This window comes from Netta rufina (assembly GCF_964035555.1).
Source record: "Netta rufina genome assembly, chromosome: 5".
Classification (NCBI taxonomy): Eukaryota; Metazoa; Chordata; class Aves; order Anseriformes; family Anatidae; genus Netta; species Netta rufina.
The window spans coordinates 10,119,570-10,145,737 of record NC_140128.1 but is presented as its reverse complement, the minus strand read 5'-3'; the positions used below and the strand labels follow the sequence as shown (position 1 = coordinate 10,145,737).

General features: G+C 36.2%; 1 protein-coding gene across 1 annotated transcript in view; it reads left to right on the top strand.

The window, feature by feature from the left end:
* The window catches only part of GAS2 (growth arrest specific 2), a gene marked incomplete at both ends in the record, with an annotated part of 78,683 nt that overhangs the window by 3,556 nt on the left and 48,959 nt on the right, over positions 1 to 26,168 (top strand). Inside the window, 2 exons of the mRNA XM_084287235.1 lie at positions 4,328 to 4,452; positions 21,007 to 21,148. Coding sequence (XP_084143361.1) covers positions 4,328 to 4,452; positions 21,007 to 21,148 — 267 coding nt within the window. The remainder of the gene's footprint in view (positions 1 to 4,327; positions 4,453 to 21,006; positions 21,149 to 26,168) is intronic.

Below are 26,168 nucleotides of genomic sequence, written 5' to 3'. Positions count from 1 at the left end.
TGGAGATTGTAAGATAATGAGGAACTGGACTTGTAGAAATTGCATGGTGTACGAGGCATGTAAAAGTTGCTTGCCTGGATAAGGAAATGGAGTAGACCTGGAGAAGAGCAATAGTAAGGTGAGGAAGGTCGGAGAGGCACTGAGTTGAGACCAGGTTTGGAATTTAAAGCTGTGTGGAAGGAGGCATAAAATCTGGGGGATGAAGGCTTGGAAGTCTTCTGTAAGAAAATTGTATTTCTTAGATTCTGAGTTTTAAGCAAAACCTCCTTCAGCTCAGTTATCTTACAGTCTAAGAGGATTTTGTAACAGTACCTCTATTTTCAACATCTGTGTGTTCAGCTCAAGCCAGTGGGAAATACAGGGAAATAATGAATATCTCTGAACATCGAGATATTCATGGCACTGATACTTGTAGTGTTTTTGCTGGCACTGAGTAAATTATGTAGCTGAGAGACTTTATAATTTTCTTTAGTATCAGCATGCCACTGGGGTTGTTTATGTATCCCATTTCAAGTAAACAATAATGTCAAGGCTATCAACATTATTCCTCTTGCTCTCTGCTATTCTAGGATACACAACAGCCTTCTTGTCAGAAAAGAGGCAGTTTTTTTATGTGCATAAAACCATTGGCCATTGTTTTCCTCAATTTTTTGTTGTCTTGGGTATGAATGCCACACAAGTAGAGGGGTCAAGAGAAATACTTCCACCGCTACCTCAGTGCAGTACAAGAGCATCCTCCTACTGAGATGTTTCAGAGATGTTTCTGTTTCTAAACTATTACTTTTGACTTACCATTCCAATCTTCACTTCAAATAGTTTATCAGCTAGTTATTGGGCTGGAGCCAGTGTCTTGCATTGTGGGAATTAAACTGAGTGTGGAACAATTCAGGGACGGAATAGAGGAAGCAGCTAGACTTTGATACCTCTGTTTTAATATTCAAGTCCCTCCACCTTTTTCTGAAGGTTCTGGTTGTCTGGGGAGGAAGGGGGGCAACAGGGAGTGCTTTACCCAGGGCATGTGCCCAAGAGGGTGAGGATACGGGCTCTTTGCAGTTGTTCTTTCACAGACCTCCCAGTCTGCTTGTATGAAGACCCCAGGGCTGGGTGGCCTTGCAGATAGCTGCCCGCAGTTCCCAAGCAATAGGCATTCAGGAAAAAGAACTACTTTTTTAAGGGGTATCTGGTCAGTGTAGTGTAAGAGAGGGTAAGCAATGCTTGTAAGGTTTGAGAAAGACTTCATATTCCTGTTTTTTTTTTTCATACTTCTAGTGTTGTTTTTTATTATATTTAATGTTATTACCATTCTATAAAAACATTGCAACTGCTTTCTTGTAATTATAGGGGGAGTTATACATTTTTAATGGAGTTTAATGTTTTTTCCATACAAATACACAGAGCCGTTTTTTTCCTCAGGCTATGAACATTACTCTCATTTGAATCAATACATTTCAACTGTTAAATATGTCAGAGTGTCTGTTTTAGCAAAGAAATACCACCTCTTGGAGCCATAAAATACAGTGAATTGAAAGCTGACACCTAATATATTTTTCATTGGATACAGATGTTCAGTGCAAAACTCATTCTTTCAGCTTTCATAAAAGGGAACAGAACTAAAATACTCCAGCTTAGCATACAATATGCAGTGACCAAACTGCTAATACAATTCAGCATTAAAAATAGTGTAAACATATTGTTAAATATAAGCAGAAGATAGAAGATCTTTCCTGTGTCTGTTTAAAGAGAAAATAGCTTTAAATAGGTTTAAGTGTCATGGTTTTTGTTATGTTTTGTTTTGTTTTTTAAGGCTTGACCAGTAAAATCTATAAATTGCATCTATAAATTATAAAACAGAATAGATTGGTAGGATGTGATTTCTCTTTTACCCATGCAAGAGGTAATTGTGCATTTCAAAACAAAAGTAAAACCTTGCAGAGATTAAAAATGTTTGAAATAGATTTTTAAAAGAGAAAATGAGTCTATTAAAAAAAATCCAATACTTCATTAAAAATAAAGCAGTTCCTATAACATGGTAATATTTCAATTTCAGGTTTCTATTGGTTTATACCTTTTGCCATAAATGTTGATGGCGCAAATGGGAATAAAACAGAAGCTAGAATGGCGATGATGTTTATTGAGGTGCTGAAATGCTCAATTTTTGTATCTGTGGCCTGTTACAGATTGAGACCCAGCTTCAGCTGAATTGGAGGCACTGCTAAAATCATGTCAGTTACGCATAAGCTACCACCATGATCAATGTTTGCAGTGCTGCTACTGCTCTTCTGCCTGGAGAAGTAATTTCCGTGTATGGGAGCTATAAAGCAGGCTGTATGGCAGAGGGAATTAAGGGAGGGGAGAGGAAAAACAAACAAACAAATAGAACCAACTGACATTAAACAGATATTTCTGAGGAATGCATTTGAAAAAGCAGATTTAACTGTAACCAGAAATGTAAGTCTGTTGTATGTGAGAATGAATTGCTGCAAAGATCTTTGTCTTAATCTTTATTCTTTAACTGACCAAACTGAAAAGACTAGGCATTTTTTTGTCCAAAGGATGCTGAAGTATCTAACAGTTTTCAGGCAAGGGCCTAGACAAACAATCTTTCCTTTTTACTGATATTGCTTTATAATACTTCTCTCTTCAATGTTGTAAGTGAACACTGATTATCAGATTACAATGTACTCACAGTATGTTAGGGTATAACATTAGTTTTTAATTATCTATTTCATTTTTATTTTTGAGTATTTGGTTTCCCTTCTCAATGAAAAAGTATAGAAAAGCTTTATTTCTACTTAATCTTTTTCATAGCTTTCCTATTTTTTTCCTTTTTTTTTTTTTTTTTTTTTGGCAAAAACATTGTGAACCAGCTCTAAGCAGACTAATGCTTTCAGTTTCCAGACATCTCATGGAAAATAATTTTTCCCACACTGACTGGAAAAGTATAAAACTGATTAACTGATTTGGTCAGGCAGCTGCTTCCTGGTCAAAAATCTGTGGCAAAAATAACCAGCAGTGGGCAGACTTCTACCTACTTTTTTTTTTTTTTTTTTTTAAATCAGTTTTGAGTAGCAGAAGTGGATGTGAATGGGCTTGGGAACCAGTCTCACAACATTATTTGGGATTGCTGTGTAATATCCTATGAAAAAAATGAGTTGACTGTGTTATTCCAGTTTCCAAATTACAGAGGAAGATATCACACACACACAAAAAAAAAAGTGCACCCAAACAAACAAACAAACAAACAAAAACTAAGTTCTGTCTTAATGGGAAAAGCAATAATTAGCAATAATTAGTCCTTGTTTCTCTCTTGGTATTGGTAGAAGTTAAGAATGCTGAACAAGACAGCTGCTGGTCAAAAGAGTCTCCAAAGAGAAGCCAATTTTTTCCAGTAAAAATATGAAAAGTTTCAACAAGAATTACAAATAATTTAATTTGAAAATGATGTTGTGATTCTGGGAGTTTAGTTTGAGGCAGCAAATAATTCCCTTTTCAACTGGACTGTCCAGCCTCATCAGAAGGCAGGTCTCTCTGTGGGACACTCGGGATCTCCTCCTGCAGGAAGATGCAGTGGTAGAGTCATGGAAGGTAGTTGGCTTTGTTCCAGCCAGCATATTTTGATGTTATCAGCCAGAATGGCAATATCAAATCAGACTATTGGTTCTGTTCTTTTGGATGAAAGTTTTAATTTGTGTGGCAAGTAGATACATGACATGAAATTTTGTCATCTCTCTCTCTCTCTCTCTCTCTTTTTTTTTTTTTTTTTTAACGAATCTAACATTTCTTCTGAAAAATGTTTTTTCCAAGGGGCTTTGCAGTCACTAGTATTTGCTCACATTTTTGCAGGATCAAGTCTTGAAGGCTCGTTAAAGAAAACTGTCATTTCCTTCTTTGCACAGTTTGCTGCTTCTGTTGCAAAATAATCTGCAGTAATAGTGTTAGCAATTCTTATGCTATAGCTACCCACACATACTGGTGTAAATCATCTGCCTGCTGCACAGGTAAAAAAGACAGCTAAAAGCACTGGAATTTCTTATGTAAAATGCTGTATGTGATTTCTTATAGGCTGGAATTATTTTCTGGTAACATACCTTCCCCCCAAAAGCATGTTATTTTTGAATAATTTGCTGTATATGTACTGGTGAGGTAGTAGTGAGATTATTCACTAAGTATTGAATGTAATGCAAGTTATTCAGTTAAAGCATGTTTTTTCAAGTTGTTGTCTATGTATTTAGAATGTCCTTTTTTTTTTTTTTTTTTTTTTTTTTAATAAGTGCAATTGATACTATTGCACACTTTTTGCCATGCTAACTTTCTGCTTGCTGTTCAGGTAGAGAAATAACAGCAGAAACCTTTATGGAGAAATTGGATAATGGTGCCTTACTTTGTCGGTTAGCTGAGACCCTGCAGGAGAAATTTAAAGAAAACAGCTTTGAGGCAAACAAGCCTGGTAAAGTAAGTGTCATTAAATGTTCTAGCATGTATTATCATTATCTGAGATATTTTGACTGTTTTGGTACTGAAATTTTCTGTGCAGTTAAGAATTTTTATTTATGGAGTTTCTGCAAATGGGCAGAGATATAATGGTTGGTAATGTAAAACTGGGGGAAACGAATGCTTCTTTGGTAATTAGTAAAGTAATTACAAGAGGAAGGTACTCAAAAATGACTTTTAACATGTGGAGAATAAGACATTGAATGGCATCTAGCAGTGTGATATGGTAGCTAATAGAGAAAACGTGATCCTTGTATGTATTTGCGAAGGGTATATTAAGTAGCCAAGGGAGGTGCTGTTTCCTCCATAAACAGCTCTAGGGAGGCCAATAATAAAATTCTATAGTTACTTTTGGTGTCTAGAATTTAAAGGTCCTGTGGTGTACTGGAAGGAGTTCAGTCAAGAGCTGCAGAGATAATGTGGAAAACATAAACCTTCAGAAGACACTGAAGAGCTGTGCAAAGATCAGGTTAAGATCTCGCTTGGTCCCAACCATAGGCTGACTATATTGGGAGAAATTAAAGAGTGCAGCAAGTGTCTTTTTGAAAGAAGTTAGATGAGATGGTTGACATATACATTAGTTCAGTTGCTCTGCAAGTGTTTTTATTTCTCTTTCTGGCAACAGATACATCTTTCTTTAAACCTAAAAAGGCAAATAAACAGCAGGTTTAAAACAAACAAACAAACAAAAACAAAAAACACCCAAAAAGAGAAAGCAAAAAATGCATTTTCTCTTTTTGATGTTCTCATAATTTGTCTGGAGGAGAAATCCAGGCACACCGTAAGTTTTATCAGCAGTTTTGAGGACTGACAGTGTTGTCAACAGCAGCTGCTTAAGCTGTTTTTTTTTTTTTGTTGTTGTTGTTTGTTTGTTTGTTTGTTTGTTTGTTTTTCTAGTTTCCAAGCTTAGAATTGTTGTTGTAGAAAAAAAATGTCTACACTAAGGCAGGCTTCTTCTTTTTTTTTTTTTTTTTTTTTCCTCTAAAGAAAAAGGAGGAGATAGCTGTGAGGAGAAGTGATAAGAAGTAAATCAGAGAGGGAAGGAAAATTTCTCCCACAAGGACAAAAATACAGCTGGAACTCATATTTCATATTTGACCTGGCAGTCAAGATTTGGCTAGTAGAAATACTGGATGACTTCTGAATTGCTCTTTATAATACGGTCCAGCTTGTCTTCACCTAAGGAGTGGTCTATTAGTGTCACAATAATTCCCAAATTAAGGAAAAAAATAAGGCAGTATTTTTGGTTGAGTTTAGGAGCTATGTAGGCAGAAAGAGATACTACTTTTTTAATTTATTTTTTTCTTAAAAATAAACAAATGAAAAGTTACTGTTGGTAACAAAAGGTACTAAAAGCTTCAGTGAATAACCCAAAGGTAAACTTGGCTACAAAGTTCTGAAATAATCCGTTTTCATATCTTGCCCAGCTGATATGCTAGAAAGTCAATTAAATCCTGAATGGCAAGCCATTTTATTTTCTTTTTTAAGACTAACATCTCTGAAAGCCATGTCCTTTTAATTTTAAATTGTCAGAAAAATAATAGGTGTAAATTAATCAACAACTACAAAATTCCAGTGAATATTCAGAAACTCAAAATATTCATTTTAAAGATATATTATTTTTTGTTTGCTTTTCTGTCATCAGACCTTTATCTGATGCTGGGTCATTTTGATAGAGCAGCCATTTGGAAAGATAACCGAGAAATATATCAGTGTTACATCTGTGTTCTGCCACTGGAGTGGTAGTGCTCCACTCTTAGATTAACTTCTTCAGTGGACAATATGGCCTTCTTTATTTCAGATAGCTGATCCCCCTTTTTTTTAACTGAAGTTACATTAGAAGCTGTTTAGACATTTGTAATTATGAAGACTTTTGGTCTTCATTATTTGTCAAACTGGTATAATAGGCAATACAACAAAATGGAAAACATGCTCCACTGCTATTTTCTCAATGTATATTATTTCATATTTATTCTAGTAAGAATTGGAAGAAATGTCAGTGTAATAGCTTTGTGTCATTGTAGGTTATTAGGGAACTACTTATCATTTCAGATTGTAATTCCCTGTGAAGCAATCCCAGGCAATAGGACTTGTATACACATTGGAAAATCTGACTTGTGGTGCCAAGGAAATTTATAAGAAGATTATACTGTATGATATTTAACATAGTAAGAATTCCACAGTCCTTCTCTGAATTATTATTATTATTATGCTCTCCAGTAACAATACATACGGAATTTTGAAACAATTTGGTCCTTTCTCTGTGCACAGGAAAACATAACCATTATGGTCTTTCAACCAGGTGCTTTGCAGCAGATGACTTCACTGGTAGCTGGAAGTTCTATAGAGACAGCCTCTATCAAAACAGATACAATGTTTTTTTGCAACTGAGTGAGGGAGAGAGAGGATAAGGCTGAAGATAAAGATAATAGGGATGGAGGGAATCTTACCAAGTCCCTCCACAAGCTTGAAGACTTGGTTTGTTTTCATAAGTCAAGTTTTTCCTCATTTATAAGCTACTTCCTAGATGGCAGAACTCCATAAAATACTTTGGTTTTAGTTTCATCTTAGAGGAAGATGACATATCCTGTCCTGTTTGATATATACTGCTGATCAGGAATTTGCTTTCACAGCTTTTTGGAGCTGTCTGGCTAGTTGAGCAGCTACAGCAACATGTGTAAGGATACAATAAAAAACTAATGCTGCATACACTCACTGGCCAGTTGTTTGCTATAATTTCTTAAGTTTGATCTACAGACTGACAGAGGTTAAATTGTATTGCCTCAGAATTTATTACTTGTACAGTAAGTTTCTATTCACTGTCAGTATTGCAGTTGATTTCTTAATGTAACTGCATGACTTCCTCTCTCACGAGGGAGGACTGAATGCTCTTCATCTTTCAGGGCCCCCATAGGTCAGCATCAGCCTTTTGAAGCGTAAAATAATTTGGGAAAGCATAAACCAAAAAGGCTGTGTCTCCCGTAATATCAGGTCTTCCAAATCTGGAAGGAAGAGGCTGGTATTGATATAAACCCTTCCTTGTTGTATCATGTGGAGAAGCTTTGGGATACTGGAAACATTTTCCAAAGAGTTAGGGAACTGCTGGTAAAGTCACTTGGAAATACAGCTTTAAGAAACTGAAAAGGAGATTAAGAAGTATAGAACAGATGAGTGAAGTCTTCCTTCCTTAAGAGTCATAGGAAGGCACCAAAGATCAAGAGAGTAGTTTTTTGTGAAAAGTGTTTATGTAGGTTAGGATTCTTCAATGTGGAAGGAAGCGGAATGGGTACACTGGATGGAACCTCTGAAATCATGAAGGGTGTGGCAGATATTCCCAGTTTTTCCTATACAAAACTGACATCTAATGAAGCTGGTAGGAGCCAAACAAACAAAAGTGGATTCTTGTTGATGAAGTGGTTGGAAGTGTCTTGCCAATGAACGTTACCCACTCGTAATGTTGACCTGGGTTCAGGAAAACGCCAAATAAGAAAGACCTTAAAAGTCTGAATATACAGAAAACCCACGAAACCCAGAAAGTCCCCATATCATCAAGTAGTTGGGGCCTGAGAAAGTGTTGAGAGGTATAATGTGTTTGCTGTTGTCTTAATCTTTCCTAGGTTGGAAGGTACCTACTTAAGGCTGGTCTAGTCTAGGTGGGCCTTTTGCTGATCCAGTAGGGTTGCTCTTATGTTTTGTGGGTTATGACTTTTGGGGGCTGAACGCCTTGCTGGTTGTGCAGGGTTGGGCACTGGCAAATCTGTCCTTACACAAGGATCACGCTTCTCAGAAATCAATTTAAATTAAATTGTACTTCTAGTTCTGCATACATATGGAATACCATTTTGCCTTTAGGACTGAAGTCTTACAGCTAAAAATAGCACCTGAGTCAGACTCTGCTTGGTATCTATTATCCAGAACAGTTATATGAGATTGAGAGCACTGGAGTTTGGCAGCCTCTGGTGCCTTTTACGCAGTTTCTGCTCAGCGCCCTCCTGAGCTTAATGTCTTAACAGGTACTTGGGGATGTCAGAATAGATACTGAGTGTTTCTGTCACGAGTCAAACTCCCTGACCTCTGGCGTTAGATTAGTTAATCATACAGTAACAGGCTATTAAAATCACTTCCATTTCTAATGATGAAAAAGGTAGCAATTGTTCATTTCAAAGGATGTTAGGTGCTAGATTCTTTTGCAGATCCCAGAAGACAGTGTTCTTCCTTGTTCAGCAGCTAAACCATGCTTCAAAACCTAGTGTTTCAGAAAATGTTGATATCGTATCTGAACTTTTGCTTCAGACAACTTAGAGTTTTGAATAGGGAGTGTGGTGTTTGGGTAGTGTGACTATGTAATATCTGCTTAGAGAAATATTTTTTTTCAGTTCTTTGGAGATTTTATTGTCATAATAATGTCTTGTGTGCATTTACAAAATGACGTGGAGATAGATGACTGATATCCGTCTTAATAAATGCTGGACACTTAAATGGTAGTAAGTTGATGCAACTACGTGTATTGCTGCTAATGATCTGTGTCTAGAAACTACAGACTTATTATTATAGCAGAGGTTATTCTGTAAAAGTGATTCATGTCACAGGATGCCATTTTTAAATTTTCTCCCATTGGCTTGGATTTCATCTCCATGCTCTCCTGGCAGTCTTTTACTTTTCCTGACAGATAATTAATTTGAGAATCTCACAGCTGTACAAACAAATTTAAAGCATCAAGGCATGTGCACTATGCATAGAGCCTGCATTTGCTTGGGCTTAGTTTATTAAGCCCATTAATTAAGATTTTAAAATAAACATGGATAAACTGTGTTAATGGTTATCGCAGTTTTAATAGGCAGGGTGTAATAGTCTGCCCACCATCCTTGAAGCCATAGATGTATTTATGAATATTCCATTGAAAACAATGGTTTCATGGAAAATGAATTAAAACAGTTCGAAGCTGAATCATTCCTTGTCTCAGAGTTCTCAGAGGTTAATCAGATAAATTTCAACTCAAATCTCCCCTAGAAATAATTTGGAAAAACAAATCAAAATCTAAAATTCAACCTCATTTTCAAGAAGCCATGATCTAGATGTGATTTGGCATATAAAAGAGGTAGAAGTATAAAATAAATCCAGATGCAAATATTTCTGAAGTCTTAAACTATTTAATTCAATTATGCATTAAATTTTATTCTTCCAGTGGGAGCTAAGATTATCCTGGTTTAATGTCATTAAACTGAATGTACGCTGAAAAAAAGCTGTTGTGTATAAAACACTAAATTTTGCCCTCATAGGTACATGTGTATTTCCATTGAAACTGTCTGGTAAAGCACCAATTTATTCACACACACGTTCCTGTATTTCCTAACGTTAAGAAATAGTGCACACCTCTTACCCATGGCCCTAGTAAACGAAGTGTATTCTGCAGTGGTTCCACATGCAAAGCTTTCCCTTGTGCCGGGAAATCTACTTAGTGAATCTGAGACTTGGAGGGTGCAGATCACTGTTACAGCATTGGCTTCTCTGGAGTCATGCAGATTTGCCTACAGTGAAATTTTGACTGTATGTGTTTTGAATTATAATTAAGAGATCTGTATTGAGATTTTGGGTGAAGGTTTCTTGCCCTTAATATCTAATATTGAAGTTGGATCTCAGATAAGAAACAGTTGTTCAGTTACACAAGCAAAAACTTAAAGTTTGTTTGAAGTTTTCCAGATGTTTATGCTTCTAAAGAGAACTGTGCATCTGTGGAAGTAAAGACAGAATCCTGTAAAGCAAAGGACTCTAGAAGGCAGGGAAATTACTTGAATTCTGTCAATATTGAAAGAAGGGACTAATGGCAAAAGAACAAGATTATAAACTGGAGACCATATTCACTTTCAATTTCAGCTGTAAGCTTATTGTTTGCTCTTGGGAGAATACATTCAATGCTTTCATTTTCCACATCTGTTACCTGGGAATACTATTCACTGCATGTTATTGCTTTGATTTGTGAACATTGCAAAGTGCTTTGAGCTCATCTTGTGCCAAACTGTATTACTATCCCACTTGCTGAGCTGTGATCAGTACCTAAGTAATTTCCATTATGAAAACAAAAAATGTTATTTGACTCGTCTCATTCATAGGGAACATGGAAAGCTATGGTTCTGTAAACATTGATAGGAGACAGACCTTAGCTTGCAAATCTATTGCCTCAAAGAGTTTGCTTTTTGCTCTGCAACAAGGCCACAAGAATATCTACTAAATGTAATATTCCTGGAGAGGAGAATCTGGGTTAGGATTTGACTGATCTCCCAGTCCATTGAGAGTCAGAATCGAGTAACAGCTTTAGGTTGCCCTAACAATTTACAAGAAAAAAAGATACATATAGTCTTGTTTTATCTTTTCAATTATTATTTTGCATCAAGGGAATTAAGTGAATGGAGAACTTATCAGAATCCTGGAAGCTCATGAGAAATAGCAAATAACATTTGAATCTCCAAGGAATGCATTGAAATGAGGAAAGAAAAAAAAAAAAAGGAGGAAACAAAAAAAAAGGAAAGGGGAAGAAAAAAGTGAAACCAGATAACTTTATTTTTCTTCTTGAAGAAGAAAAGATCCTGCCTTAATAAAGTCTTCCTCAAATGATTTAGGTGTTACGCAATGAAAATCAGTACATTTATAGTTTTCTTTCATTAGGTCTTTCTGAATTGTAATAATGCTTTTTGAACATTAAACAGCAAGGTATTTTTAATTAAGAACATGGCTACCAGATTCCTAAACAGAATCAGATTTGCGTGCTTGCTATGAGAACATCCATAGGTACAGCAGAGAGAATTGCATCGATTTTTTTTTTTATTATTATTTGGAAAGGTTCTAAGTTTTCCATGCCTGAAGGTGTAATTTAAATTCAAAGGGAAAGGGCTAAGAATAAACACTTTATTTGGGCAGTTTTTTCTTTATCTTTGCTTTGAAGTATCTTCCTCTGAAACGCGTGGATCTTGCTCCTCTCATACCCTGGATGGCCAAAATTGAAAGCGTGATCTGATCACCATTGCACACCTATTTTTACTGCAGGCTCCAGTTTTTCAAGGTTACCTGTGTCCTGTAGAGGGAATGGACTTGCAGCAAATATGGTATCCTGTAAGCTTGATGCCTCAAGCCTGTCAGTCCACAGTAAAGTCTCCCCAGCTACCACTTAGGCAACCACGTATGCACTGCATGGCACTGGAAAGCATTGCACGGCCTTAGCAAGTCTGGTGGTCTCATAGCCCCTGTTCAGGTGCTCTCTGTGAGCTGTAAACCTGATGCTCAAGCCAAGAATTGCATGGATGTGGTCAGGCTATGAATAGATTCTCTGTGGTCTGCGGCAGCAATTTGCTTGTCTACACACTTGTACTTTCTGGAGACATTTGTTTTCAGCTAAAGCTTGCGGAGCCAATTTCTAATCATACACAGTATAGATATGGTTCTTAGTTACGCAGGAGGGACAAAAATCAAGTACAGTACTGTCTTTTTGTGTATTAATCTTTATAGTGACACCCTGATGTGGCTAGAAGAGGAAAAGAGTAATCTTGTGAAATGACTCATGAGTCCTAATCCATCTGGAAGGAATCATTTCCACAAGACCATAAAGCTGTTTGTTAGCAAATTCCTTCTACCTTTCTCAGACATGTCAATAGCTTGCTGAGCTTGTGTTCATACGCACAACTGGATTGCTACCAGGTTTCTTGCAGATACTGGAAGATTTGCCTGCAAATGGTCACGTGGACAAACCCTACGTGCTTGAGCAAATAATTCTTACAACTCAAGTTTTCCTGCCTGCAGGAAGATTGCATGGTAGCATAGGGTTCTGTTTCTTACCACATGGTAACAGGAGATTTTTCACCAAACTTAGGATATTTTGTGGTTGTCTGCCTGGTATTTTCCAGGTGAATGTGTTGAAGAGCATAGCGGCTTTTAAGTGCACTTTATGCACCATGTTGAAGACAGTGCTATGCAGCACTGGAAAGAGCTCTGAAGCATCCTGTATCTTCAAGGTCATTCTTCCTGCTGATGCTTTGCCCTGGGAAAAGAATTTTTTTTTTTTTTTTTCCCCCCCTCTTTTAGCTGGAGTAGATGTGGACATTTAATCACCATGTGAACCGTCCTTGCTCTTCTGGAAAGTGAACCTAAGACAGGGATTCTCTTGTATACCTCTTTCTCTGGCCCTTCCTGAACTTGCAGAAATACTCAAAATTTGCATCTTGTGATAACTATCATGGAAAAAGTAGTTCAGATTTAAGGAGCTAATGATCTGTTAGCTCCTACTTTGGAAAATATGCTAATGATTCAGACTGAAAATAGGGTCAAGAGAACGGAATTTTGACTTCTAATAATACCATTTAGCTAGAAATCATGTTCCCCTCCTCCCCTGGATGTTTAGTTAACACAGTTTTTAAATAAAATACCAATATTTAGATTCTTCACAAAATCTCTGTTCAAACTGGATTTTCTTCATAAAATTTTACCATTACTCCAGCCTCAGTATTGGAGGACATAGTTTTTGAAAGGAAAGTATAAACAGCCATTTGTAGGTTTGCTTGATTTGCTTCTTATGTGAAATGCATTCTGTTATTATTATTGTTTATTTTAAGTCTCTAAATTAATCTATAAACATTTTTGCAACTTTCCAACAGATATTTTATGGGGCTTTCTGATAGACTGTTAGGGAAATGTCTGGAACAGGAACATAAGATTAGGCACTTGAATGTACATTAGCATTATTATTTATTTTATTTTTTTTTTTTGAGAAAATATAACTTAGACAAACTGTCTTTGGCTCAATTGTCCATTTCTTAAGTCAGATTTAGTGTTAGCAGCTTGAAGGAAGTAATAAATGAGTAAGAACTACAGGATTTGATACCAATAGTGAGTCTTGAACTTATAAAAGGAGCAAACATTTCTGAAATGGTACTTGTGAATATACTGCCACACGTTAAGACTGCAAGGCAGGAGGGGAAAAACATTAGTCATTTTCAAGTTTAGACACTAATTTATAGATATCATAATTATGTTGAATTTGTTTATTTTTATAAGCATGTATTCCCACTTGGGCACGTGTATGTAGATTGGCCCCAAATGCTTCAAGAATAAAGCAAAGCTTTGTTCACAACCTTAGAGAGTGAGTTAAGGCTGGTTTGGAAATTTGGCTGTGTAGATTAACATTCCAACATGTTTTTCAAATCATGGACACTTTTAAATTCTACGCCCGTGTAGAATTCCCAGGGCTCCAGCAGTTTCCTTGTGGTTTCTAATTGAAGAACTCGCAGAAAAAAAGTCTTTATCATAAAGGCAAAGACCTAATTTTTCTTAAAAATGATCATGAAGGACTTTGGAGAGTCAGACTTACCTGCAGTGAGCTACGTGTAAAATTCTTTCTCAATGTTTTCAGCATTTGCATAAAAATTTTATTTTTGTTACGCATCTGGAAAGTGAACAGATAAAGCACCTGAAAAAAAACAACTGTCTTCCTTTAGACTGGGTGATCTTTATCATGTATTCCTTGACACTTGGCTCGTGTTAGGTAAAGCACCATTTGCAACTAATCTTACAGAAAGGGCTGGGAAACCTCCCCATGCCCCATCCCCACCTTGCACTTCAAAGGATCACAAAGCACGAGATTGATCGTGGAGAGAAAAGCTGCAGGAAAAAGAAGAAGAGGCATGACAGTATACCCAGCACTGTAATAATTACATCTAGGGATTTGAATGACTAGTTACATTTGTTATTCAGGCTGCCAGTGAGATGTTATCCTCTAATTCCATGGATCGAAGAAATATGTTGGTTGTTCAAACTGCATTACACCACACTCTAAGTGAAAGCATGGAAACATCTTTCAATATGAAAATTTTTTAAACCTATAATGTGTTCTGATGGACTCGAGCTATTCAGATTCAAATTTTCTAAGCATTGTCATGACCTTAGCTTGGATTCTTCTGCAATGATTAAGGGGAAAAAGTGACTTTGAAATTTCTGAGACTAAAATATGTTGTTTTTGCCAAAATTTAATATTTTTCATATTCAAGAGAATCATTTACGCTTCAAGAATGTGTTATTTGATAAGGGATGGTCATGGGTTAATAAGATGTCTTTTAAAATGTGTCCTGTCAAAGTGCATTCATATTTGACCAAGTTATATTCCACGGAAAAAGTTCAGTTTATACATGCAGTTGCAGTTCATTCACAGGCCCTGTTGCATGGTAATGAAATAACCACAAACAGCTTACACAAATGTAGTCCTCCTACGCTTCTCATTAAATTACATATAAATGAGGGAAATTTAGAAGCTGGGATAGTTTAACTTGGTCAACTAACTGTATGTTAATTCAGCTCTGGCTTTGGCGATTGCAGTAGGGAAAAAAGTTCCACATTGTCTATCAAAGATAAGCTGTAGTTATCTTCTTAAAGAACAAGTGTGAGAATTGCCCCTTTTTGTTCTCATCAGATACCTAAGAAGCCTATTATGAAATGGCAATTTAAAAAACGCCAGTAAAAACATGAATTCTGGAAACCTAAAGGCAGTGTTCAGAACACTTAATGAATGGCGATGAACTCATGAAGCCAAGGCTGCTTTGACATGACATACCTTAGTCTCTGTCTTAATTTTGTTATAAAATGCTTTTTTTTTTTTTTTTTTTTTTTTTTTTTTTAGGTTGCAATTAGGTTGCTGTTTAGGTTGCAATCTCTAAGGAATTATTTTATAGCATAATAAAACCAAACAGTACCCCTCTTTTGGTTTTTGCTTCTGGCCTGCTGGCATTTTCAGAGCATAAATAGAAGTCATGTCTTTTAATTTGTGGTGCATGTATCCTTGAAGGTTGTCAGTTAATTCTAAATTATCTCTGAGAGATAATTGAGAAAAGTGAACTTGTCAGTAGGCTTAGGTACATTATACAGTTAGATGTCAGGAAACTGAAAGTCAATTTATAGACCTCCCCAAGCCATTGGACTCCGGTGACTTAATCCCTGCCTCAATTACACAAATAGAGAAGGCAGGAGCAGGGTCTGACATCTGTTTATGTGGACTTTTTGTTGTTGGTTTTCATAAAGGTGGTCTCACCCGCTCTTCAAGGGAAGGGTTCAGGTTGTTGGTCTCTGTGTGTTATCCAGCCACCCAATAGCCATGCTGTGTATGGGACATGCTGTGAGAAGGCTATTTCCTCCTTCGGTTTCTGTTTCCTTTTTTTTTTTTTTTTTTTTTTTTTTCCAGATAATTCAGTTGCTGAATAGCTCTTGAATTTTAACAGACACCTAATTCCATGTCATATTTTGCTTTCAATTAAATAGTGCTTTTTCTGGCACATGTCATGATTTTGCCTCATATGTTAAAATGGAAATGCCCCTTGACTAAACTTTAATCAAATCTAATTATATAACTAATTTTAACTGGTGAATGAAGCTTCTGCCATACTACTTCTTGGTATTATTTGCGTCTGGGTATACGAGTTAACTGGTTCATTATATATGGAGTTAGTCATCTCTTTTATTCTTTTGTTTTCTAAGACACTGCTAGAAGTAGGAGTTGCTGTGCATTTGTTAGATTAGATTTTCATAACTTTTTTTTAACCCCATCTTTTGGATACAAATCAGTTTTCATCTCTTGCTACATGAACAGTGAGCTGTGTCTTGGACAGAGCTCTTGGAATAACAGAGCCATAAACAAAGTCTTAGCTTTTAAAAATATATTGTTGTTAGAGTAAGTTTATTCTTCATCTATGCTTTCTTCTTAAGAAGTTAAAGATAATACTACATGGAAGAAATGAGAGAATATGCTTGACTAACACCATGGCTAAACTTAGATTTGAATTTATTTTAATGTCGTACTCTGTACCTTTATATAAAGCCCCAGTAATGTTAATTATTTCTGTTGTCATATCATAAACTGGTTGGGTATTCCAAAGCAATCCCAAATGTTTTAATAAAATCTAGGATGTGGATAAGGAGTGTTTTTTGGAATTTGGTGACTTCTACATTGCTTGCATAGGGTAAGGATCTGGTTAATAGACAATATTTAAACTGTCAACTCTTTAAACTCCTAAGTCTTGAAAATTTATATGTTAAGCTTTAATTTCTACAATTTTCCTGTATTTTGACTTTATCTTGTATATTTAGAAGGGCTGGAGGATGTTGCTCTTTTTTTTTCCTAAGGTTTTGTTTTTGACATGGGAGAGGCTTCATTTTCTAATTTCAGGTATGTATTTCCATATTCAGAGTTACTTGTATCCAATTTGTGTATTTAGTAAGTTATTTTCATTTGTTGGTCCAATGGTTATACTTTGAAAATGGTTTCTACCACAGTAAATGGAAGTAAACTTACTTTTCTTCCCCTTACTACCACAGTAAGGGGAAGAAAAAAATACAAAGGGTCCAGCTGAATAGCTACTTAAGGTTGCAGGAATTACTTTAGTTTATTCATCATTCAGTTCATACTTGCTCATCTTCTTCCTTGTACCCAAGTGGGAGTGACACTTCAAAAAGCTGTGAAATCCCTTATTCAAAAGGAGGTATGATTTTGAGTCTTCAAAATATGACTCAAATCTGCTATTAGAAATGTTGTTGTTGTTGTTTTAACATGTATGTGTGGACCCTCATTTTGGAAAAATGGTTTAAAAATACATTTTTTTTTTCCATGTGGTTCCAGAGCATCAGTGTAAAGAGAGTCCCTTTTGGGTTTAGAAGTGAACCTGACGGCATTTTTCCAGGATTGCGTCATATGTTTCACTCACACTTTCACATCCTGCATTAAACCACATGCATGCACATCAACAAGACAAGATTGTAAAAGGAGTGTAACTGGGGAACTGTTTTCATGATATCCGATAGGAGTAATTGCGGCCACTGCTGTTTCAAAGCAACTGTGGTTATACTATACTATGTCAACAAAAGTCACTTTTGCCATATGGAAAGCTAATTACTTCAGAATGATCTGCTAGAAAGCACTTCTGAGATATTCAGGCCATTTATACAAACCGGCAAAGAATACTTGAGCATGAAATCTTTCCTAAATAAGAGCTTTCACATGTTATAAGTTGAATGTTACAGTGAGAGTTTTGGAAATACTGAAAAAATAGACTTCTGTTTAAAAGGTGGTAGGCAAATTTATTAGGTGATAAGAAAATATGAGTATTTCCCTATGATTTCTATGATCAACCTGATTGTGCTGTTGTTGAATACAGAGGAGGTTTTTGCTGTTCTATTCAGCAGGACCCTAATGATGTGGGAAATGGGATGAAATATAGAATGCTATATGGTAGTGAGATCATGCAATGCCAGGGATATTTGTCTATGTAGTATTTATTCCAGAAATGACTGTTAGTTATGTGCATGTGTTTTTTTTTTTTGTTTGTGCATTTTCCCCCTTCAAAAATGCAGGTTTTTCCCTTCTGTAGTCAGTGTCAGTACGTTTTGTTTTTGCATTTGGGAAGTTTTCATCTCTGAGTTGTTCAGAGCACCTGTTAATCAACCATTTATCTGTTACTATGAAACTAAAGAATATCCCAGTTTCGTTAGGTATGATAGATCTGTGTCTAGACCCTTATTATTTGCTGTCAGTAGCAATAACTACACAAAAATAGTGTCTAGAAGACACTGGAATCTTGATAATTGTAAAATGATCGTTTATAGTTCCAGGAATGTCTATGTTTCACAGTGAAGTTAGGTTGATTGATATACTTAAAGGTCTGTCCTAGTTGTCAAGGTATGGATGTGTTATTGATGGATAGCCCATTATGTAAATGAGGTTTTAGGTGGTTTATTTACTGACTATAACTGCATAGATTTCTGATGCATAAACCATCTGTTCTGAAGTGCTTTTCTTGAAAGCATTTCTATAGACAGTCTTGTCATCTATCTAAATCAACAGATATAAAACATTTAGAAGCAAATTTCTTAATATGCTGTTAATACTGGTGAGCAGCAGCAGACCTGAAGAAGACTCCAGTTTTCTGCCTCCCATGTCAGGTATAGCAATGCCTTCCCCAACAGCTCCTTATAAGAACGGCAGTGTCAGCTCTCCTGGCAGTCTCCTTGGCTCCAGCTGCTTTTGTTCTGCTGAGGGCATCTGTTCCAGGGAGCAGCCTGGTCTATGGGGTCAGTGCTGCAGGTGGACTCATGTCCTGTGTGCTCTGGGCTCAGCAGAGTGAGTTGGTAGGGTCCAGGTGTCCTCTGATTGCCAGCTGGCACCCACCAGCTATATAGCACAATAGTTTGATTTTGTTTTTTCTCTTCCTAGTTGAAATTTCCAGAAATAATATGAGGGCTTTAAGACAGGCTTGCAGAACAGTGTTTAATACCGTTAGCATGACATAAAAGAATATAGGTTACTTTTCAGGGGATGCAAGAGGGTGAAGGCTCTAAAGGCAAGGAATTGGTTGGGTTGGTGCTGGAGAACTGAGTGGAAGGAAACCCTCTATGATTTCACCCGTAACATCATTCAGAGCTGTTCCAGGGCTTATGACTTGTTTTTGACTTGAAGACTAGCTAGACTGGCTGCAAAGGAGAGTCAGAGAATAAAGTAACTTAGATGTGCTGTGGAAAAGCAGCCATGAGAACTGAGGTGTGAACTGAGAAATGACAGAGTTTCACAATGCAAGGATATTTTCAGAGGAAAATTAGGTGTAGCTTTATCTCCTTTCCATACTCTCTCGACTAGCTTATACCTAAGTCTGCAAGTGCCAGGAACACTGGAGCTGGCTTCTGTCATCTTGTTCCTGTTATAGTGCTATGAATCTGTTACAAGGTCATCCAGGATTTGAGCTTTAAGTTGGATGTAGTCATTCAAAAAGTCCGACTGACATAGATTTCTTGGATATAATCTGCTTGGTATCTTTACATTGACCTGTTCACTCAGTTGGTTTAATGTCTGTGTATTGCATCATAAAGATGCTGTGGTCCAAGTGGAGGTATTGTGGTAAAAGAGTTTCCTTGTTTGATATTAATGGTGTAGCTTGGGTTTTTCTTTAAAAATTTATGTAAAACTGGTCAGTGGTTTTGATAATACCATGTAGAAAAATATCAATATCTCTTTATAAATGTTTTGGAACATAATCATTGTTGTAGAGCAAGTAGAAAAACGTAAAAAGGTGCAGTTGGAATAAGAATCTTCAGGAGCTGAGGGCTAGATGCAGAGCTAACTAAGCAATAGGCCTAAATATTTATAAGGCATGCGTATATATTTAGGGCAACTTCTAGGCTCACACTGACATAATGACAAGTTAATTGGAATGCTGTTTATTCTGGTAGACATTCTATTTGTAGTTTACTTGGTTATCAGGTATGTGGAGAAGATTAGTTCCGTGTCTGCATATGTATTCTGCAATTACATTACTGCAATAAGACCTCAAACTGAAAATCATGTATCAACTCATTCTAAATAGTCTTTAAATACTAACATAAGTACGCTACCAGCAGCTCTTGTAAAGGGTAGCCTGCTCCCATGTCTGTCTTCCCTCCCTACATTTCTAAGAATTACTTGGGACCATTCAAACTAAGATTTGGACATAGATACAGGAACTACCAGATAAGCCATTTTCAGTTTGCTACCAATTTGCTCACTTGCCATTGTGTAACTACTGACTCCAGAACAGAATAAAGTATTTCATAAATCAGCGTAATAGAAAAGCAGCATGTTAAAATCAGCATGGAGTCTGAATTCCTCCATGGTTTGCCGATTTCTAAAGCTATGTAGTAATAATATATCATTCTTTCTTTGTTTCACTGTGGATGACGTCTATTTTTCATTTTTTTTGGAAAAGAAACCTTAAATGAGAACTAAATGCTGAAGTATTCTTTGTATGCATCTCAGTAAAATTACCAACGTGAGCAACAAGTTTGCTGTAATAATTACTGTTCGGTTCAGGTATTGATATGCTATACCAGTAGTGTCTCCTCTGCTGTGGTTATGTAGATAGTCCTGCTCTGATACAATGAGAGTCTGGCCCTGTTAGACCTTAATCTTGTAACTGCTAGGCTAGATTTCTGGGTTGCACACAGGGGGCTATCGTGGGGTTGGGAACAGTAGCATTTCTTACTTATTTGCAGTCTTTAGTCCTCAAGACCTACAATTTCACACTCACCAAGCTATAGGGAAATCTTAAAAACTCTTCTAATGTGGAGATTTGAAACTAGACCTGAAGTTGCCCTTAATTTTGGGAAAGTTATCAGTAGAAAATCTCTCTTTAGAAAGTATTGGTTTTCTTCTTTTTTAATTGAGTGAACTGGACCAAACATTAGATCTCAAAGCTGTAGTTGCTAATGATAGCTTTTTCTTTAAAAAAAAAAAAAAAAAAAAAAAAAAAGGTTGTTAATACTAATTGTGATCTGAACTTCACATCACATGTCCAATTACTATGCTTCTGAAGAGTCTCTGTGGTTGACCACTTTGTGCCATTAAATTCTCAACAAAGAATGAAATGGACAAAGAAAAATGGTGGCATATTGATTTCAAAATATTTGGGTATTATATTAGGTGGCAGATATTAATTATCTAAATGGAGAACTTGTGTTTTTCAGACCTTACCAGTACGGAAGATTCCATGCAAAGCCAATGCTGCTTCAGGGTCTTTTTTTGCACGAGACAACACAGCAAATTTCTTATCCTGGTGCAGAGATGTAGGGGTGGATGATACCTGCTTGTTTGAATCGGAAGGTTTGGGTATGTATTTATTTAAAAAATAATTTTTAACTATAAAGCACTATTTTTTTTTATTTTTTTATTTTTTTGCCTTGAGAAAATGGCTCTTCTAATAGATCCTGACTCTGAAAATGACCTCTGTCTGTGTAGATTCTGCCCCTTATCTGAAGCATAAACAAATGAAGTACACATAACTTGAAATTCATTTAAGTCAATTTTAAAAGGGGCTTGTATAAAACAAAAATCTTAAAATGATTTCTTGCATGCAAATGATTTTTCATGATACACGCTTTTCTGTTCGTGGAATGTTGTTGCTTAGTTTGGCGAATAGGACAGTCCTGTTCTGTTCTGGGACAGTAGGATATGTGTGCATTCTCAGTTTTTGCTTCTGGTATTTAGCTCTTAGTGCAGATTCAGTGAGTTGTTCAGGATGCAAGAAAATATGATTTTATTCTTCGTGTCCTATACTGGATCTTTTTTCACCTGATTCACTTGGGCAGCTTTGGAAAAGAACTATCAGTGCTTCAGGGTGCTTTATCAAAAGAATTGGACCATTTAAAAAAACATTGTTATATCAGTATATATTCTTTATGTATTCTTTATGATTTTAACTCCTCTCTTCAAAGGGAAACTTAGGGCTTAGTTACCTCAATGTTTTGTTTCAGACACCTATCGCGAAATAGAGGGACAAATCTGTGCTTATTATCTGAACTCAGATAAAATTATAAAGCATTTGTGATGATAGACAACTCATTTTCTATGGAGGATAAATGAACACACTTTACTTTAACAAGAAGCTTTGTCTGGAGTTCTTACCTGTGTTGCAATTGATCTATTCCCCTTCTTTTACAGTCTTGGTCTTCTAGCACAACTATTTCTGAAACATTTTTTTTCATTTGTCCTTTTACCATGTGAGAGTTATTAAATGAAATGAAGTTGTTCGGCAGAGAAGAAACTAGTATCATTAAATTGACAAACAGTACTAAGATATATATTGTCTCTATTTTGTTAGATAAATCCTCAAGACCAATTTTTTCTTGCACACAGTAAATCGAGTATAAGATGAACAACAACCATATTTTCAAAGTTTTGAAATGAGGGAGAAGTTGAATATTTCCTAGAACAAAGAAAAGTGCAAAGTCAAGAAGAAAGGAAACACAGACCTCCAATAGCTTGAGATTAGCAGAGCCCCTCTAGTTAAGCCAATATCTAAACAAATATAGGTTTTCTTCTGCTATGGTAAACTCAACAGTTCAACATTGTTCCAATAACAGGTTAACTGTGTAGTTGAAAGTGTGTCTACAGTTTCCTCCTGTCTTGTTAAGAAATAAGATCTTATTTAGAGGTGAAATCAGCATAGCTTTGATAACATCATTCCTGTATAAATGAATTCTTACACATACTTTTAGACATATACAGTGCTTTGCTAGCCACAGTATAATATAGACTGCAAACATACCTGGAAATTTGGTGTTAAAGATGACTTCTGCTTTCAGAAAACCAAAGCGAACTGTGCTCAAATACATAAGCCAGACGTGGCTCTATTGGGTTTGTTTGATTACCGACTGACTTCACTCACTGACTGAAAATCAGGTTCTGTTCTCTGAGTGTTACTATGTATGCAAAGTATATGTTGAAAAGACTTATAGTGCTGTAAATAGGTTTAGAACTTGATAATAAGAACTTGACCTATTTTTCTAAAATTGACAGGGTAATGGTGACCGTGCTGTTTCCAAACAAGATAAAAATAGAAGCTGCTATTGTTCCTCAGCTTGAGGTGCAATTAGGAAAAGTTTTGATTTTGCTTGAAGTTTTTCAGTACTACTACATTAGAAGTAATGATGATTCATAACAGTTATCAATTGAAAGGATTTATGTTTCTCTGTCACATAAATCACATTTTCCCTTGCACAGAAAATAAAAATTCAGCACAGGTAAGTAGCATAAAAGGTTCTATTCAAAGTGGTGAGGAATGTGTGAGATTGACGTGTAAGTGTTCACATTGCCTCATGAAAGTTTGCTATGTTCCTGAAAATAAATAACCCTGGTGAAATGGTGTTTACAAAGGTAACTAATTTTTGTTTTCTCCCTCCCCTCCATGGCTAATAAACTGTACTGAAACATAAAAGCTTGTGTAATAAAGGAAATATTTTCTGCCTATATTGAGGAACCTTACTGTTTTAATGTTCTTGCTTGCCTTGATTTTTATTCTCCCTTTTTACTCTGCTCAGCCTGCCTTATGGTATGCAAATGCTTCTAGATGCACATAATGGTGTTTCCTTTATGTATCACAGGAAATATTCATGCAATCTTTGAAATCATGCAAGACTAGCCACACACACATGCATCCAACACTGCCATGTTTTTGGTACTTGAATGAAGGTTATACAAAGGTGTTCCTTCATATAGAGTTAGAACAGTGGGAAACAGGCAGCATGGCAGATAGGTGTGGCCCACGCCTCTAAAGCTTGCAGGCAAGAGATGTTGATGGGAATCTTGAGTGTTCTTAGAGTTTAGGCTCTGCAATGTTTTAAAATTCTGGGGTGGATCCAGACAAGCAGGTGAGTAAACCTACCCGTGTCACTTTGTGTCTTTGTCCATTATTTGTGGACAAGTGCACAGATTTCCCTTCTGCCTGGGCACTACTAGCGCTGACTTTGGAAGCCAGTAGAAAATGGTGTCTTATTCAGATAAGAATAAATTTGCAGTAGTTTGGATTTTGTAGGTATACTCTGATTCAGTACATGGGTATCTCTGGTACACAGTGGTGACTTACTCAATTACATGTTTCTGTATTTGCATTGAAGTTAGGATTTTGGTATTCAAAATCTGTGTGATAGGATTCTAATAATAATAAGTGGTAATAAATAGATCAATTCTGATAAATAACCTGTCAAGAAAGGGAAATTTTGCATGCTCCCTGCATTCACTGATTAATTAACTGTTTTTAACAATTATTATTTTGTTGTTAGTGTATTTAAAGAAGGAATTATCTATATTGGAAGGGCAAATGATTATCTGAAGTCAAACTTTGCATCTCACAATTTGATCTGATGATGATTGTCTTCAAATGGGGTTCTCAGTTACATCACAGGTCAAAATTTATCCTTTATCTAGTACTTGGAACATGATGCACTCTTTGCAGTCTAAGAAATGTAATACTGTCTGTAACTCCTCTGTTTCCATGTGTCATGTATATTTTGTAAGTTCCCCTTTGTAGGTTTTTAGGGCAGCAGATCCACACAGCTATGATATTTGTTTATGGAAGCATTCTTGATGGAGATTCTTGTAATTATGGTGCTCAAGCCTGAAGAGTGTAATACTTGAAGAAATACTGTTGGCCAAATAGTAAGAATGGTAAGATTTTGTACGATTGCTTCAGTTAACTGAACTTAAAGATGAAGTTATGAACTCATCGTTGGTAATGTAGTGTTGTTGGATGATTATAGGATTTGGAACCAATGAATATTCTGCGTCTCTTCTGTGATAGAGTCTACCCAGCAAGAAAAGGGTTTGCCACTGAGTGTGCCAGCATGCTAATGTGTGTTGTTCATTTTGAGAGTTATTGGATATTGTTGTATTAATGTTTTGTGCTTGTATATTCTGTTACTGTGTGTGTGTGTGTGTGTGTGTGTACACAGTGTGTGACGTGGACTTGTTTTGATGCAATTTATTGGTTAGAGTTTACTTAACAGGTTCCATAAACAAAAGCATGTAGTGCTTTAGTGGAAATAATAGACAGAAACACAAACACCTCTGACCTCTATTCTAATACTGCTTTCCAATTAAAAACAAAATAAAAAACAAAAACACACAATACTGAAATGACTGCTTAAAAATATTTAATGTGTAGTGGCAAATGGTTTCCTTTTTATGATTGATTTACTCTAATTTAATTTTTCTATTGAAAAACGGAAGCATATTTTGACCATTCTTTGAGTGACATATTGCCATCTTACAGTAGCACATGGAATTTTATGTGTAGTTGCATCAGAATAAGGCTACGTCCCATCTTTCACAGCATTTTACTAAACAACTCATTCTATTGTTGAATATGTTCTGTTTTGAGGACTATAGAAGCATCCAGGCAGTGTTATTAGCATTGGATTAGCATCATAATTCTAGTAAATTGTTACTGTTTAGATGTTATCTATATTAATTCTACATTAGTTCTGTGCTATTGATAGATCTATTGTGTGCAACTTTCATTGTTTTGAGACTTCTGTAACTGATAGAAGGATGGAAGGCTTCAGGCAGACCTCATTGTAGCCTTTCAGTACTTAAAGGAGGCTGATAAAAAAGATGAAGAGGAAATTTTTACTCGGGCAGGTAATGATAGGAGAAGGGGGGATGGTTTTAAACTAAAAGAGGAGAGATTTAGATGAGATGTTAAAAGGAAATTGTTCAGTCAGGGTGGTGAGACCCTGGAACAGGGAGAAGCTACGGATACGCTGTCCTTGGAGGTGTTCAAGGCCAGGTTGGATGAGGCCCTGGGCAACCTGATCTAGTGGGTAGCATGCACAGGTTTGGAACTAGATGATCTTTTAAGTCCCTCCCAGTGCAAGCCATTCTGTAGTTCTGCTATATAGTTCCATTGGGAGAACCCAACTCCATAAGTAAGTACGTGTATGTCATAGCTTACTTCTTTTTGATGTACAAGAAAGGATATATTGGGATCAGTTGAACAGATGAGGTGTTGTCTAAGCAACATTAAAACACAAAACAAACTACTGTAGGATCTGAAGGAAAAAAAAAAGTGTTTAAGGAAGAAGTGGAAGACAATAGAAAGAAGGATGAACCTTCTCAAAAATCTTCCCTAGGCTTGTGTGAATTATGATGGGAGTTGGAAGGGTATGATGACTAGTACTAAACCTCTATCTCTTTATGTCTAGTGAGCTAGGAAATGCTTTAGAAGAATAAATCACATACTTTTTTTTTTTTTTTTGATTCATCTGTCTGAGATATAAAATATATAGCTATATATATGTGCGTACATATTATATATGAAAAAAATAAAAGAACACCACCCTGACTCTGTTAA